At 41.6% G+C, this 15,591-nt stretch overlaps 1 protein-coding gene across 2 annotated transcripts; it reads left to right on the top strand.

The window, feature by feature from the left end:
- The first annotated feature begins 1,891 nt into the window (after positions 1 to 1,891).
- Positions 1,892 to 14,914, top strand: LAMP2 (lysosomal associated membrane protein 2). 2 transcript variants are annotated; one of them, XM_066338449.1, is made up of 9 exons: positions 1,892 to 2,066; positions 3,120 to 3,238; positions 3,751 to 3,964; positions 4,591 to 4,752; positions 5,391 to 5,608; positions 6,117 to 6,236; positions 6,517 to 6,595; positions 7,385 to 7,552; positions 13,414 to 14,914. In XM_066338449.1, exons 1-9 carry the CDS (start codon positions 1,892 to 1,894, stop codon positions 13,554 to 13,556), a joined length of 1,398 nt encoding a protein of 465 aa, XP_066194546.1. In that variant the 3' UTR covers positions 13,557 to 14,914. The 2 variants fall into 2 exon arrangements, with proteins under 2 accessions (XP_066194546.1, XP_066194547.1); XM_066338450.1 differs by lacking the exon at positions 13,414 to 14,914 and adding an exon at positions 8,763 to 11,327.
- The last annotated feature ends 677 nt before the right edge of the window (positions 14,915 to 15,591 follow it).

The following is a 15,591-nucleotide window of genomic DNA, read 5'->3' as shown; positions in this document are numbered from 1 at the left end:
CCATTCCACTGCATCAACTACCTGAACAGACCAGTAATTTTCTCCTCTTCCAATTAATTAAAGCTTAATTCAATGTCTGTCTTCTAACAGTCAAATCCTCCTAATTTGATTGCTCCTAACTCCTTGTGAGATCACTTTTTAAAAACAGAACTTCGTACTAAATGGGTAAAGCCTGAGGAAATACAAAATCCCCAGAGCTGTACTCTCCCTAGCCTCTGAAATGCCCTATTCTTTGTGGTGGAGCTGAGAAAGACTTGATGCTTTCAGAATTTGCAGTTTCATCTGTGCTGCTGTTACTGACATTTCCCCACAGCCTACAGCAAGTCCGTTATTAAAGTTTATTTATTCAAATAAAGTTTTGGTACTTAAGACCGAAGGATATAAATTTACTCTAAGGGTTCTGAAATTACATGCATGTGAGTGTCACAGGCAACCACGCTTAGACAAGTGCATGTGCAGGTATGTAACACGGGTGGTGAGTGGGCTCCAGGTGTAGTTTTTAAGCACAAGAAGAAACGCAAAGAAGCAGTGAACTTGTCTGACCACAAAAGCCCCAGTGTGCGAAACCCTCGTTTGTTCGATGTCCTGGTTTCCATGGTGGCCCTGACACACCAGCTTTGGGTTTGTGACACTCTATGAGAAAGTGCAGGATTGCAAGCACAAAACTGAGAGAAATTAATCTGCCCCTTGATAACAAAATGCATTATTTCCACTTCCTCAAGACTGCATAACTGCTTTCCTATCAATGCCATCTGCATTCCAACTATCTCATTATCAGGTCAATGTTTTATTGTCTTCTTCAGACTTCATTTTCTTCCCCCATGGCAGGGGATGTCTCTTACAGCCCGATCATTCAAAATCCTCAGTTCTTCCACAGTATCAGAAACAGGAATATGCCATTCCACAATGCCATTCCTTGCCGAGCCCAGAGCTCCTGCCTCCTCAGGCCATCTTCCTGGCTGTCTCTCAGCCTCGGTGTCTTCTTCCATTTCCCCTTTCTCTGCCAAGCCCGCCTTTCTGACTCGCTTTTTTTGGATGTGGGGGGTTTGGCTTTTTTCCCCGTAATCAGTGGTGTCAGGGTGCAAATCCAGCATCCATCACATTTTACACCACCTTTCAGACCCAAATCCACCAAGTCTTTTGCCCAGCCTTCTCCCTGCTTCACACCGCAGGCTCTTTTCTCCCTCGCTTGCACCAAACTCCTGTCTTCTCCCATCGCTCTCTGCCCCGCTTTCTGCCTTTCAGCACCAGCAAAAAAGGCATTGAAGCTCCGGGTGCCGGTGCCAATCCCCTCCCCGCAGCAGGAGCTGCGCCTGGAGTGGGTTTCTGCCCAGTCACCGGAGGCACGGAGCCCCGGGAAGCCCGGGACCGTCCGTCGTGCGAGGATGGATGGACAGCACCGACAGCCGTGTCAGGAGAGGGCACTGAGAGCCCGCTAACCCTTTGTATTTGTTGCAAACGTGGGCAATATCGTTATTCCGTTGTTGTTGTTGTTGGGTTTTGTTAGTGTTTTTTGTTTTGGTTTGTTTTTTGTCCTCAGGGAAAGCCTCCGTATTAAATTTCTCCCGATGGGCACCTCTTGTAAGCTACCCCTTCCCAGACTAGAGCAGCCCTAGTGCAAACCGCAAACACTGCCGAGGGCCAGAGCAAACCGCCGCTACCCTGCCCCTGCAGAGGCCACCGCGGCACAGCCCCTGTCCGGCGGCCGCTGCTGTCGCCGCTGCTGTCGCCGCTGCTGTCGCCGCCGCCGGACGGGGACCGGGACGGGAGCAGACCAAACCGGCCCGCCCGAGGCGGCGCGCGACGAGCGGCCCGTCCGCGATCCACGGAATCGAGCGGCGGCGCTGAGCGGCGATTGGCGGCGCGCGGGCGGCCCCGCCCCGCCCCTCACATGACCGCTGGCGAGCTTTTTGTCGCGCCCGCTCGCCCCGGCCGCTCGGCGTGCCCCGGTGTCCCCGCCGCCGGCAGCAGCAGCAGCGGTGCCACCGCCGCCATGGGCCCGCGCCGTTCCGCCACCTCCTCCTGCCGCCGGTTCTTCCTGCCGCTGCTGCTGCTCGGCGTGTCTGGTGAGCGGGGCAGCGCCGGGGGAGGGGAGCGGGTGTCGGGTGTCCCCGCGGGCTCCTGCCGCTCCCCGCCCCGTCACGCGCGTGACGCGGCGCGCGGGCACCGGGGGTCCCGGGGAGTACCGGGGCGGCCTCGGCCCCGCGGCGCCTTCGGGGGGCGGCCCCGGGGCGGAGGCGCCGCCGCTGCCGCCCCCCCGCGCTGCCACTGGCGGGAGGGGAGGGCACAGCGGCGGGGCCGAGGCCCCGCGGGCCCGGCGGACGGAGCGGCGCCGTGCCGGGGAGGCCGGGAACCTCGGGGTGCTTCCGCCGAGGGCTGTGGGCCGGCAGCCGGCACCGCGGGCCCGCCCGCACGGCCCGGCCAGGCCGTTCTGTCAGCGCTTCTCGGCGCGGCACCGCGGGCACGGCAACGGGCGTGCCGGGATTCGCCGGGTCAGGAACACGACAGCTGGGAAAAGTTCTCTTAAAACGCAAAGGGAAATTAACGCCCGTGTCTTTCGAGCTGGAAATCGTGGAAACATAATGAAGGCATGCTGATCTCGTCTGTTAGGGGTCAGCGTGAGTCGTAACCACTGATCCTACCCATGAAATGATGGTCTGCAAGCAGCACATCGTTCAAGTGCTGTGTTCATGCCCTTTGGTTTACCCAGTGTGTCACCGGAAAGCTGATGTTTGTTTCAGAGTCAAAATTCTGGGTTGGAAGGGGCCTCAAGGATCAGCTGGTCCAGCCTTTCTTGGCAGAGGCGCAGTCTAGACAAGATGGCCCAACACCCTGTCCAGCCAAATCTTAAAAGTGTCCAGTGTTGGCCAGTCAACACTTTGATATTATTAGTTTGTGTCAGGTAAAGAGACTATAAAACATTCTCTCAATTTTTGCCAGTTTTCGTGGTGTGCATCCTATCTGTGACACATCTTAGAAGTCTAGGTTTTCTTTCGGTGTCTGGTAAATTGAATATGGTCCTGTCATATTTTACTGCTTTGTGATGAGCTGTCATCTTAAGTGGTTTTAGAAAATGAAGTAAAAACAATATCTTTATAGCTAATAATCGTATCTTACAGGTTTTTTCCAGTCGTATGCAGTTGAAGTAGAGATAAAGGATGCTTCAAATGCTACATGCCTATATGCAGATTGGATGATGAGATTCCTGGTAACTTATGAATCAAACGATGGTGATTATGTAAGTATTTGGGGGTAACTCATGCTGAGAACTGGATTTTGACCTGGATAAAACTTTAAACTTTTTTACCTAGGTTGTTTCACTTCTTACTTTTTTTTTACTAAGTCAGTTGAGAAGAATATTCCTATATAGTCCTTATTAAAATAAGAATAAGTTCTCAGTCATACAACTGACTGAAAGTACCCTGTTGCTCTTACTTAAATGATGTGCACAAAAACTCACCAAATCTAACCAGTGTCAGTGTAGTTATGTTCTTTGCCCAAGCAGTAAATGTAATTGCAGCTCACCATAATCAAGATTTACAGCCAGGTGAGAGTTGTACTTTTGTACTTGAATCTGATATGGCTCCTTTCTCAGGCAGGTGTCAGGAAGCCTTTATCATAATTTTCCAGAAGAACTTTAAATAATCTCGCTTATCTTGTGCAAGGTTTCAGCTAACTCCACCAAGTTTATAATGTTGTCATGGGGAAGAGCTGCATGTGAATGCATTTAAAATTACCCTTTTCTTCTAGAAAACCACAACCCTGAATTTGTCATCGAGTGTGACACACAATGGAAGCGTCTGTGGCAATGACACACAAGCTGCCCTTGTGGCAGTGCAGTTTGGAGAAGGTCATTCTTGGAGCATTAACATGACAAAAAACAATGAAACTTACCAGGGAGACTTCATCACACTGACCTACAACACCAATGACACAGCTGTATTTCCTGATGCTAAAAGAAAAGGTAACATTCGGTGCAGAATCTGACTTGCAAAGCAATCTCAGCCAGAAGTGTCAGACCTCCTGTAGCTGACCTGACTTGGCTTCTTCAAAGTAAGGAGGAATACAGGAGTTAGTAATGAATGTAATGAGTTCTATACTATGTGCTGCCAACTGCTCTTCCTTGTACCTGCCTGCTGGGTAACAATGCAGGCCAAATTGCTTCACTGAATGTGTAATTCCTGTTAGTGGAAGAGAAGGGAAGGATAAACAGCTTGGATCAGTGAGGTGCTGGTAGACAGCAAGCACATGAAAGATTAATTTTAGTATGCACTGTTCGACTTTCTAACTTGCCAAGCAATACAATGCTAGGCTGTCTGTATACTAATGCCTACTAATAATAGAATTTCTTTTCTCCTTAAAAACTTAAGTTGAAGGGTTCACCTTTCTAATGGCTTGTCTAGTTCTGTAAGCTTGGTTACTCCTGCATTACCTGGCACTTCAGGTCAGGGCGTAATAGGAAAACATTCAAGAGAGCTTAGGATTGTTAAACTTAATTATCTCTTTGTCTTATGAAATAATATAAAATGTAACACTAGCGTTAAGTTCCTGTGGTTCATAAGGCATTAAAACATTTTTGCTTCTTTGTAGGACCAGTTACTGTTTCTATGAGGGATCCTTGTCGTCCAGTTCAACTGAATACTGTCTTCGTGTGTCATAATTCCTTCTTTATTGAAGCAGAAAATGTAACGCAGATTTTCTGGAATGTTACTGTGCAGGCTTTTGTTCAGAATGGCACAGTCAGTAAAAAAGGTGAGCATTTCAGTTTGTGAAAGAGCTTTTTTGTACTGCACCTTAGTGCAGGGAGCAAAGTCCCATAATAAAAAATCCACAAATTCTGAGATGTGCTGTGTTTAATAATATTCATGTAAAATATCCTCTAGTATTTCTTCCCTTGTTCCTGGAAAAATAGATCAGGAGAACAGATTTAGTAGTGTGCTGTAATGTCTATTGTTTGCGTGCCAAGGTGGGATTCTTCTCAAGTGTGTATTCCAGTAATTGGGGTATTAAGAATAAGCACTTCAGAGCTACTGTTGTGAGTAAATCATTTGAGTTTCAGGGGTTTTAGCTGACTGCCTTTCACTTCTAGTGGTGGCCTCTGCTGTTGCATTTGAATAGTCCAGAGCCTGTTGTCTCATGACACACCTCAGAAAGAAACGAGCACATCACCCTGCTGCATATAGGATAATAGGGTCACTTGCTTGGTCTACAGCAAATACATGTCACACTATTATAGCAGCTTGACTGTCTGTGTGTTTTGCTTCCGTGTGTCAGAGGCAGGTACTGAGTGTTACAGGATTTCTGAGAATAAATGGCAGCTTTACTTTGTCTGAGTAATAAGATATCAATAAAATTTCAGCAATTAAATGGTGATTAAAATGTCTTTTCAGAGTCTAGATGTCCTGCTGATAAACCTACTTCTGCACCTACTGTTCCACCTACCACTGCCAATGTAACTGCTGCATCCGCCACTACCTTGTCTCCTGCTCCAACAACTCCTCCCAAACCTGTGGAGAATCCAGACACAGGAAACTATTCTCTTAAAAGTGGAAATAAAACTTGTTTCCTGGCAACTGTGGGGCTGCAACTGAATGTTTCCCAAGACAAGGTGCTTCTTTTTCCTTTTGAAGAGTAAAAGTTGCTGTAGTCATTTGGCGAAATCTGAATGCAGGGTGTTTGCTTTGTACACTGCTGGCTGTCCAGAGCTGCTTCTAAGTATTGTATGTAGCACCTCTCTGACATCAGAGTAGTTTTGTTGCATAATACCTGTCTTCAAAAATCTTACATGGAGCCAACAGAATTTGTTATTGGGAATACTTAAAAGTCTGGAACTTTCTTAGCTGTTACAGCTGTCATTCCCTGTGGATATCGTCTTTCCCCTCAGAGGGTAGCCTGTTGTGTTAGGGAACAAAGTTACGCTTCTCAAGTGATTCGTTTGTTTCAGTACTGCCAGCATGTAAATTTAACTTGAACAGCCTTGATTCCATAGCAGCCAAGCTCAGCTCTCCCTGCTGTCGTAATTATGACAAGCTCTTCTAACTCAAGACTGCTCCTGACTGAGACAATGTATTCCAAAGGCAGCTGAATGTCTTTGATGTCTTTTGTCTGTATTTCAGCCACTTCTGATCAACATCAATCCAAAGACAACTATCGCAGATGGCGCCTGTGGTAACACGACAGCAACTCTGAGACTGAATGATGGAAATAGCACACTGATTGGTTTCACATTTGCTGTTGTAAGTAAATTATTTTATTTTAAACTTAATTTTTTATTTAACAGCATGCATGGTGATCACTTACAGTCAAATCCTCCTGTTGCTTGCTGGTGGTAGGCTGCTCCGTTATGGGAAGTGGATCTGGCCCACTGAGTGCCTCAAGACAAATGGAGAACTGGGTTAAAGTTGGAGAAAATGTAGGACTCATAAATGTGTTGGCTTCTGTAAAGCACCTGTTCTTAAAGTCACAAATGCAAAATTACATGTAACCACTGACACTTGGTTCTTGCTTCTTGAACAGAAAAATACAAGTGCAAATGTACAAAAATTTTATCTGAGGGAGGTGAATGTTACGCTGCTCAACCGTCTGAATGGTTCTGGTAAGAAACAGTATCTGCCTTAAATGTAATATTTTATTCAATGTCTGCATCAGATACTTCTGACTTTTTTTTCAGTGTTGTTCATGCTTACTGTTAACTCCTACTTTATGTCTAGAAGTTAGTTTGAACAAAAATAATAAGCAGAAATGGCTGTAACAGTTACTTTAAAGAGCAGCGTTGGGACCACTCTACAATTGAAACTTGTGAAAGTTCTGCTAATGGAGTCACTGTAAATTAAGAGGGCTTCTTTGTAACTCTTTTCAATAATGTAATTTTTTGTGGTGTGAAATACAGTAGTAGCAATTTGGAGCTTTTTGCCTAAACCAGCTGTTGTCTTCTTTGATTGAAGATGCTGTTTTATCTTCCAACCACTTGTACTTTAACTCTCACTTTAAAAAGCCCCATCCTTCAAAAACTAAAGCGTACTTTTTTCCCAACAAACATATATTTCATCTTTTTTTTCCTTTAATTGCTTGTCATAGCTACAGTAGTTAAAGAGCTTTAAAGCTAAAACAGTTGCAACTCTGCAGCACAGAGACAAGTGGAGGTACAGGGAAACCCTGATGTCATATACATATGAAAGAAAGGTTACTGCAAAGTGCTGTAAGAAATTCAGTCTCTGATTTCTGGGTAAGCAGATCAATCCCACTTTGCACTGTTTTTCAGACTAGCCAGTGTTGAAATGTTGGCCTCTCTAGATTCAGCTATTCAGTCTAACTGTATTAGCAGCTGTCTTGCATTTTAAGTGAACATGAACATTCCCTTTTTTCTTTTTCCTTCTTTGTTTAGTCATTTCAAGTGCAGATAACAGCAATTTCAGCAAGTGGGATGCTTTTCTTGGTAGTTCTTACATGTGCCGAAAAGAGCAAACTCTTCAGATTAATGAAGATGTTCAAGTACATACATTTAATCTATGGATTCAGCCATTCCTTGTGGAGGCAGATAAGTTTGCTACAGGTAAGAGTTATGTTTTTGTTTTTAATGGTACTTGCAAAGTTCTTGCTAAAATGTAAAAAGCACCACCATTAGGTACAAGCACTTTATCTCAGAAGCTCTTGTTCCAATTTTTTAAGATATGTTTAGATATACATGGAATGAAGAGATGTTCTGAGACTGACATTCAGGTTCAAGCAAAGCTTTGTTCTCACTTAAAAATTATCTGCTAGGCATGTGGTTCTCCTTCACAAAACTTGAGTGAACTAGAGACACTGAAGGGTGACTTAAGCATTGGTGTGCAGAATAGGTTAAAAGTTACTTGACTACGTCTTGACATACAGCTTTTTGTAGCTCGGGTATGTAAGAAAATTGGACAGAAATTTTGCAGAAGGACTTTGGGAATACTGTTAGGTGTTTTGTTTCTTTTTAACTGTCAGTCTAAGGAATAGGAGTATTGGGGAGGAACGAACTGTCAGAGCTTCCTTTAGAGGCAGTCTTGAATATCCACAACTAAAGAGAGATTCTGAAATGTTTGTTTTCTGCATTTTGTTGATCTTGTCAGAACTTGTCAGAAAACTGAAATGTCTTAAGTTACCTTTTAATATTTAGTGCAAACTGGTCTTTGAGCTTAATGCCAATATTTGCAGTACAGTCTTATTGGACTAGACTGATCTGTAGACACGTAGATTGAAAAGTTCTGTTTTCAGACAGAAGCAAGATAACTCTCCCTATATGTGTAGGGTAAACAGTCTTTCTAAAGAGTGAGGGACCCATTTCACTCTGTAGTTAAAGTTGTAGCTAGCTTTCTTCTAATTACAGTTATTTTATACGTGTAACATGTCTTTGTTCTGGATAAATTCTTGATACCAAATCTAGGTCACTTTTTATCCTTAATGAGTGAAAGCACCAACCTAGACTTGCCTTAAGTATGAAATAGATAAGCCTGGTTCTTGAATGTAGAAGAATGGCTGCTCCCTTGCCTAGTGCAGATCTTGTACACAGGAAAACCAGTACACCCTTAACTTGCTATAGGTTATCAATGCTTAAATTAATTATAATGGTTAAATATGCTGAGTGTATCAATGAGATCTCTGCAGATCTTTCTCTCTTAGTTTAAGTAATACTTGATTTTTTTAACACCTTCATGTTAAGGAAAACAGATTTTTATACCACATTTGGCAAGTATTCTGTCTTTATTTGTTCCTTATTGCAACCTTTTTCTCACCTACAGCCCAGGAGTGTTCGCTGGATGATGACAGCATTCTAATCCCAATTGTAGTTGGTGCTGCACTTGCTGTCTTGATTGCCATTATAGTGGTTGCTTACATAATTGGCAGAAGAAAAAGCTATGCTGGATATCAAACTTTGTGAATCTAAGCGTGATTCCTGTTATGATTTCTTTCTAAATAAAGCAAGTGCAAGTTCTGAAGTCCAAAAAAGACCCAAAACTTAGGAGTAATTATTAGCCACAGCTAATTGGAGTTGAGAAACAAAGGGAGAATGTTTATCTCAGATGAAGCAGAACTACACTTTGTTTTCCTGCCCTAAGAAGACGATGTGGGTTTCATAGCTGTTTTGAAGATGTCAAATGCCTGATGAATTGTTAGGCTAAGGATTTTATCTTGCAAAAATCCTAAAGCATTTAGGATTTATTTGTGATTTTTACAAATACTAGCCTGAAACAAGAACACGTTTTGAACTGATGTGCATTGGGCATCTCCCAGAATAGCACAGAATTTGTATTTGCTTCTCTCCTCTGCGTTCCTTAGTTGTCATAATTGTGGGTTAAGCTGGCAGCATTAGTCACTCTGTTGACTTGTATAGTATTTAACAAGGATTGTCTAATGCCCAACAGCAACTTCGTTTTCCATAGGATTGAACTTCAGGCTGGTGATTAAGTGATCTCTTGAAGTGGCAGCAGTAACTTACTTGCCTTTGTTAGGATTTGAGTAATTTACTCCTGCCTTGGTGTAATTTTAGGAATCATTCCTATGCCACGGCTGTACAAACAAAATGAGTAATTTCCCAAATGGTGAATATATGGGAAGACTTCAGTGCTATTTCCAGATGATTTCAAAAAAGAACCTGTTAGGCACTGAATTCTTTATTATACCTTGGCAGTCATCTAATATACTCACCTAAGGCAGACTTCTGCTAAAGTAATGCAAGCTTTTTTTGCTGGCATCTGTTTAAAGGGAATAACCTTTCTAAATATTCCAGAACTTTAAAGTGCACTTAACTCCATACCATACTCTGCACAGAACTGGTCTGTCTTGTTGCTTTGAATGACCATTGTTTAAAGATGCTTTCATTTAATGAGCCAGTATCCGTTGTTGCAGCTTGAGCTGTTTTGAAATCTTCATCTTGAATGGTTCTCTGCCAGTCAAAGTTCACATTTTAACTGCCCGCCATTGGCACTCTGAATGTTTAATGTACTTTGTGTTGGATTGTTTGCGGTGTAGCTTTTATTAATGTTAAGAATGCAAAAGCCAAATAAGTCTTAGATGGACCCACAACACCTGTTTTTCCTTGCTGTATGGAAAGAATAACTAGGTTAAAAAAGTACAGTGCAACTGGACTGTTCTCAAGCTGCAGCTCTGTAGAGACTAACCCTTGATGCACAACTTTTCTCTGGGCTCCTTGTGCTGTAATACATATTCTTACTGCATGGGAAAAAAAGAAGTCTTTAGACTTTTAGGTAATTGTGGCTTTTTTGCATATGTCATAACACGAGCTGCCTAAACTAGTTATTTAATGAACATAGCATTTTCTCCCCGTTTAGAATGAGTTCAGGCTGCATCAAAGCTGCTCTAGTGTTTTATTAGTGTTCTCTAGGGTTGTAGAGATGTCTGTGGCATGTTTGTATACAAATCATAAAATACACTTCTTTCAGTAATGGTTTGGGTTTGGGTTGGTTTGTTGGGTTTTTTTGTAAAGACAGTTTACTCTTTACACTAGCCAAGGAAGCATGTATGGGTGGACAATGCTTACTGTAGCTTGTAGTCTACAGCTTGAATTTTGCATCAGTTACTGAAATACAATTTAATGAAAATGGGGAACTGCTATAATTTTAATCATGAAACAAGCTTCAAGACTTACCATTTTAATTTTAAAAAATGGATCTAATGACTTTCATATTAATATATCTTCAAATGCAGGAGTTTATATAGATTTTTGTGCTGCCTTTTTTTTTTTTTCTCTTTTTTTTTTTTTCTTTTTTTTGTGAGTGATGCTCAGTGGCGCCAGTGAAACATGCATTTCTGTTAAGGAGTAATCATCACATCATTCTTCTGACCTTTCAAATTTTTGAACTGTAGACAGTTTCGAAGTGATAATATAGAAGATTCATTCAAACTGCTTCCTAAAATCAACACTAGAAATACCATTGCAAAAATGTGTAAGTATGTTTGCTTAGAGATTTAAATACTCCTAGATTGATGTGCAGGTAACTGGTTCAAAAAACGTCAGTTTCACCTGACTTCCTGTTACAAAACCACTAGCTTTCCTGTATGTATTGCTCCATAGGAAACTGTCAATCTGTTTAACTTGTGCTCTAAAAAATAAAGATTGTTCTATTTCTTAAGGAAACTTGTTCACATTTTTTAACTGATTTGAAAACGGATGTCTTGTATTGTCTTTTTTAACAAAAATAAACTCAATGAGTAAGGTGAACTCTAATCAGTCTGTATCTGAGATTCTGTTACATAGCTGGTTTTGTTCTGGTCTGTGGAAAAAGCATTTAAATTGTGGATGTATTTAACACTTGTGGATGTGGAATATTAATGTATATAACCTATTACAGAGTGTGGTTGGTTTAGTACCTTATTCACAGTTTACTAAGTACTGTATTCTAAAATGTCAAGATTACTGATATTTTAGGTTAAAGATGTCATGCTAATAGTCCTCAAAAAAAGCATTTCCAGACAGTGAACGATGGGATTTGGGTTTTGGAAGGGGCATTTTGTTTGTTCATTTGTTCCTTGTTTTGGCTAGTTTTTTTAAATTTTTTTATTTACTACAACATTCTCTATTCCTTAGCATATGTTAATAAACATTACACAAACTTTGGGACTATTAGTTGAGTCTCATGACTGGAATTAAAAGGGAAGGCAGCTTTTATACTGAGGCTAAAAAAGTTTTGGGCCAAAAAATTACAACTTTATTAGAGACACATACAGCCACATCAGTCGAAAAAGCTGTTCATGATGGCTCTGCTGTGTGTTGGGCTGTAGCTACCAATTCTGCATTTGAAGACACCTCTGAAGCTTCTAACCACTGTACAGTAACCATGCCTGGATAGATGTGTGCCAGCAAGGATGGAATGTTCCTGGTATGAAACCTTAACCCCTTTTTCACCCTGGGAATTCCCTGTAATGGTGCCATAGTGTGACATGTACTGCAGCCATCTCCTTCCTTTGAAGAAGAGAGGGAATTTCTGTCACTGCCTGCTGGGCACCTTCATCCTTAGCAAATCGATTCATAGTGTAAGTGTTTAGTGACCCATTACCCTGCATCTAGCAAATTGTCTGTGTTGGTATTTGGTGAACAAAGATGCCTAAATATCAAATGCATATCTCTCTTGAAGATGTTTAAATATTTTCTCAGAATATTTTGAAATAGCTGTATAAGGCGTGTAGTTCCTTTCCTTTTTTTTTTCTACTTTTTTTCTCTTCCAAGTGTTACTCTGCTTGGCAGTAGGTGCCTTCAGATAATCTGAGTTCAGGATTTTCAGCTGTTGAGCCCTCCACGTGTTGTTCTCCTTGCTCTTGTCAAAGGTTTCGTATAGTCTTTCAGGAAGGGGCCATGGCAAGCATGTGCTGGACTGTAATAAGTTAAAGCAAGACAATACATTTCCCATAATTAATGCTGATTTGAAGAAAAACAGCAGCCAACTTTTGAGGAAGCATTGACTGTGTGATGTTCTGTCCTAATTAAAAACTCAAAATAGTTTTACAAGGAGTGCTGGTTTATGAAACACATATAAGTCAGGCACTGTTCCTCTGCTGGAGAACCCAGGCATGGCCTCCTGTCTTACCAAACCTCTCCTGGCACAGGCAGGTGCAGCTCTGCTCTCCTTACAAACAGATTTTGATGCCAAGCCCTGTCCCCGAGTTTGAAACCAGTTCCCAGCGTGGTTTGCTAATCACTGATGAGTGTTTTTACCAGCATGGAACTCCTCACGTTTTACAACGTGTATATTAAAAACCACTGTGGCGTTATAGATGTCTCTTCTGTTTTTCCCTCTGATGTGGATTTCAGTGAGGTCTGTGTAGTTCTCAGCTGAAACTAATAAACCTTTTGCATGGAAAATAAAGTTTCCCACCCCAACCGAGTCTGTCAGTGTTTTCCATGCAGTGCCTGGAGGTATGTTTACCTTGGCTGTCTCTTGTAGGTCTTAGTACTTGTTACTTGGATTGTCCCTTATGTCTTCATGTCTAGAACCCAGAGGAGTGCTGGTGACTTGAGGGTTGGGAAGACCCCTGAACAAGGCAGTAATACACCAGTGTGGGGTATTTGTTGCTTTATTGCTGCTAATTCTGAGGTGTCATCAGCTAACGCATGCTCAGACTGCTGGTTTATCCTCACATTTCTAATCTATCCTCTGCTTGCTAGAGGAAGCTGAAATTAAATGTACAATTTGAATGTACAGATCAGAAGAAGTGTATTACCAACATAAAAGATGTGTGTAACAAGCGTGTTTAAAGAAATCAATCTTTCCATCAATTCTTTACTCAATACTGATTTTACTTGTGTTATTGTGTCTAACACAATGTAATTTCTCCAAAATGCCTGTTTGCTCCTTGCTTTCTTTGGTTTCTAATGCTTGATTTCCCTTACTAATTTATTCTCCCTTGCTTTTTTTGTTTTTCTTCTTCCTGCAGCTGAAGAATGCGTTGCTGATTCTGACCTGAACTTTCTTATTCCCATCGCAGTGGGCATGGCACTTGGATTCCTTATCATTCTTGTCTTTATATCTTACATCATTGGAAGAAGAAAAAGTCGTACTGGCTATCAGTCTGTATAATCTCTTAATTCCATCTCTCTTGCCCACCTTTCCTGTTCTTTTCCCTTTCCCACACTTCCCGACCTGCTCCTTGAAAGAAAAACAAATTAATTCAAGGTTTCTTTATTTAAAAAGTTATAATTACTTTGTGACAGAATAACATGCCATGAGTCTGAAGATGAGTTGCAGAAGCTACTGTATGACTTCCGAGTAAGTAAGTGTTCTGAGGTCCAGAGAATTGAGCAGAATTGGTATGTCCCTGTAGGAAATGTGGTTATTTTTAGTAAATAAGGCATCTACAAAACTTTCTGTCATTTAATCTTTTTATACAAGAAAATTTCTGGATGCCTACAGCTTGTCTTGGTTAATGCTACAGCTAAAACTATAATTAAAAGTGTGAATGCTGTGTCAAAAGGGACGGTACATGCAGTGGAAAAATGAATACCCAGCTCTCAACAGATTTCTGTTGGCACATGGCTGTTCTTGTAAATCAGCCTGAATTTCCTATTCCTTCTGAATGTAAAAGGAGTACCTGATCTCACTAATATCCTGACATAATACAGGAAGAACATCTGATTATTCTAGTAAATTAATTTAACATCATATGGAGAAGCTGACTGCTAATGTTAGTTGAATAGCTTTGCACTGCCATGATGTCTCATTTGCCAAGATAAGGTTCAGGTCTGGTGAACTTGGGCTACTCAGAAAAGGCAACAGTCTGCTGAAGGAAATGTCTCCTGTGCTATTTCATTGAACTACATTTTTCCTTTTGTTCTGAGCTCAATTGTGAAATGAGGGTGGGAGGCTGGAATTTCACTGGCTGCAGTTTCTCTCAGCTTCGATTCTGAACATAAACTACCAACAGTGTTGGTCCATGTGAGGCTCAAAAGTATTTTGAGAGCACTCAGACTGGCTGAGAACACAGATTGCTCAGAGATCCCTGCAGTTCCTTTGGACAGCTTTCATAAGTGAACACGGGATCACTGAAAAGCTGTGATCTAACGCAAGTGGAGATACAAAACCTTTCAAGTTTGATAGACTTAATCTGCATTTAACCTCCTCATTATTGTTGTCTCAGTGTAAGAGCACAAAATATCTAGCATGAGGAATGCTGATCATAAAGCAGAAATGAATATATAATGAAGAAAGTGACTTCCCAAAGAGTAAGATATCTCTTACCTGTTTGACGATGCTTTCTTTGTTATTAGTGCCATACCTTTGCAATTCTATGCTCCATATCTAAAATGTACCAAAATTGAATTTAGCAGTTTGTGGTTGTGTTCTGCTTCCTTCCCATCCGGTTCATGTTGATGGAGTGAAAGAAGCCTCTTGCTCTTTAAACGTTTTTGGTCCATCTTGGCAGAAGCCTTTTGCAGCCAGTCAGCCCTGAGGGTGCACAACGTTCTGTCCTCGGCAGCAAGCGTTTACTGAAGCTGCTTCAATATTTAATTTCTTTGTGCATTGGCCCTATATCCATGTTGTGGGAAAAGCACCTTCAGTAATTCACGTACACAAAGGTGACAGTCAACACTGATGTTTAGGCAACTCACAACAGCTGTGTATTCAGGGAAGGAAGTTTTCCAAGGACATCGTTTTAATGTTTGAGAAATACCTGTACATTCAATTATTCTTGTCCTCGCAGTGACCAAAGATACATCTACCTGATTCTGACAAAAGTGATTCTGTATTACAAATGGGCTCTTGGACAAAGTTGTCTCTTTTTTTAGGAATGTAATTAAATGCTGCTGAGGTGGACTGTGTGCTTTAGGTTTGGTTGTCTTGGTCTCTTGTATTGTACCTTTGCTCTTGCAATACTTGATGTCCGTGCCACTGTTACATGGAATTATTTCAGGTGGCATTTTATGAGTACACCCACTTGTCAGTGTGGTGCTTCTCTGCTGCCAGCAGATGGATTACAGCTTTGTTTTCATGCTGAGATTGCAGACAGAAGTTTTTAATATCACTTTTGCAAGGTTATCTTAGTGAAATGGGGTCATTTCCTAGATGCAAACACATACACATATATATATATATATATATATATATATATATTGTA

Source organism: Sylvia atricapilla, chromosome Z (assembly GCF_009819655.1).
Source record: "Sylvia atricapilla isolate bSylAtr1 chromosome Z, bSylAtr1.pri, whole genome shotgun sequence".
NCBI classification, from domain to species: Eukaryota; Metazoa; Chordata; class Aves; order Passeriformes; family Sylviidae; genus Sylvia; species Sylvia atricapilla.
Note: the sequence above shows the minus strand (reverse complement) of the source record. Positions and strands in the feature narration are given on the sequence as shown.

What these genes read in the sequence shown, in the direction of transcription:
- LAMP2 (XM_066338449.1), top strand. Translation starts at nt 1,892, where the DNA reads ATGACCGCTGGCGAGCTTTTTGTCGCGCCCGCTCGCCCCGGCCGCTCG. An exon ending in AATCAAACGATGGTGATTAT is followed by an intron (nt 3,239 to 3,750) that starts GTAAGTATTTGG and finishes CTTTTCTTCTAG; the next exon opens with AAAACCACAACCCTGAATTT. An exon ending in TTGGTTTCACATTTGCTGTT is followed by an intron (nt 6,237 to 6,516) that starts GTAAGTAAATTA and finishes CTTCTTGAACAG; the next exon opens with AAAAATACAAGTGCAAATGT.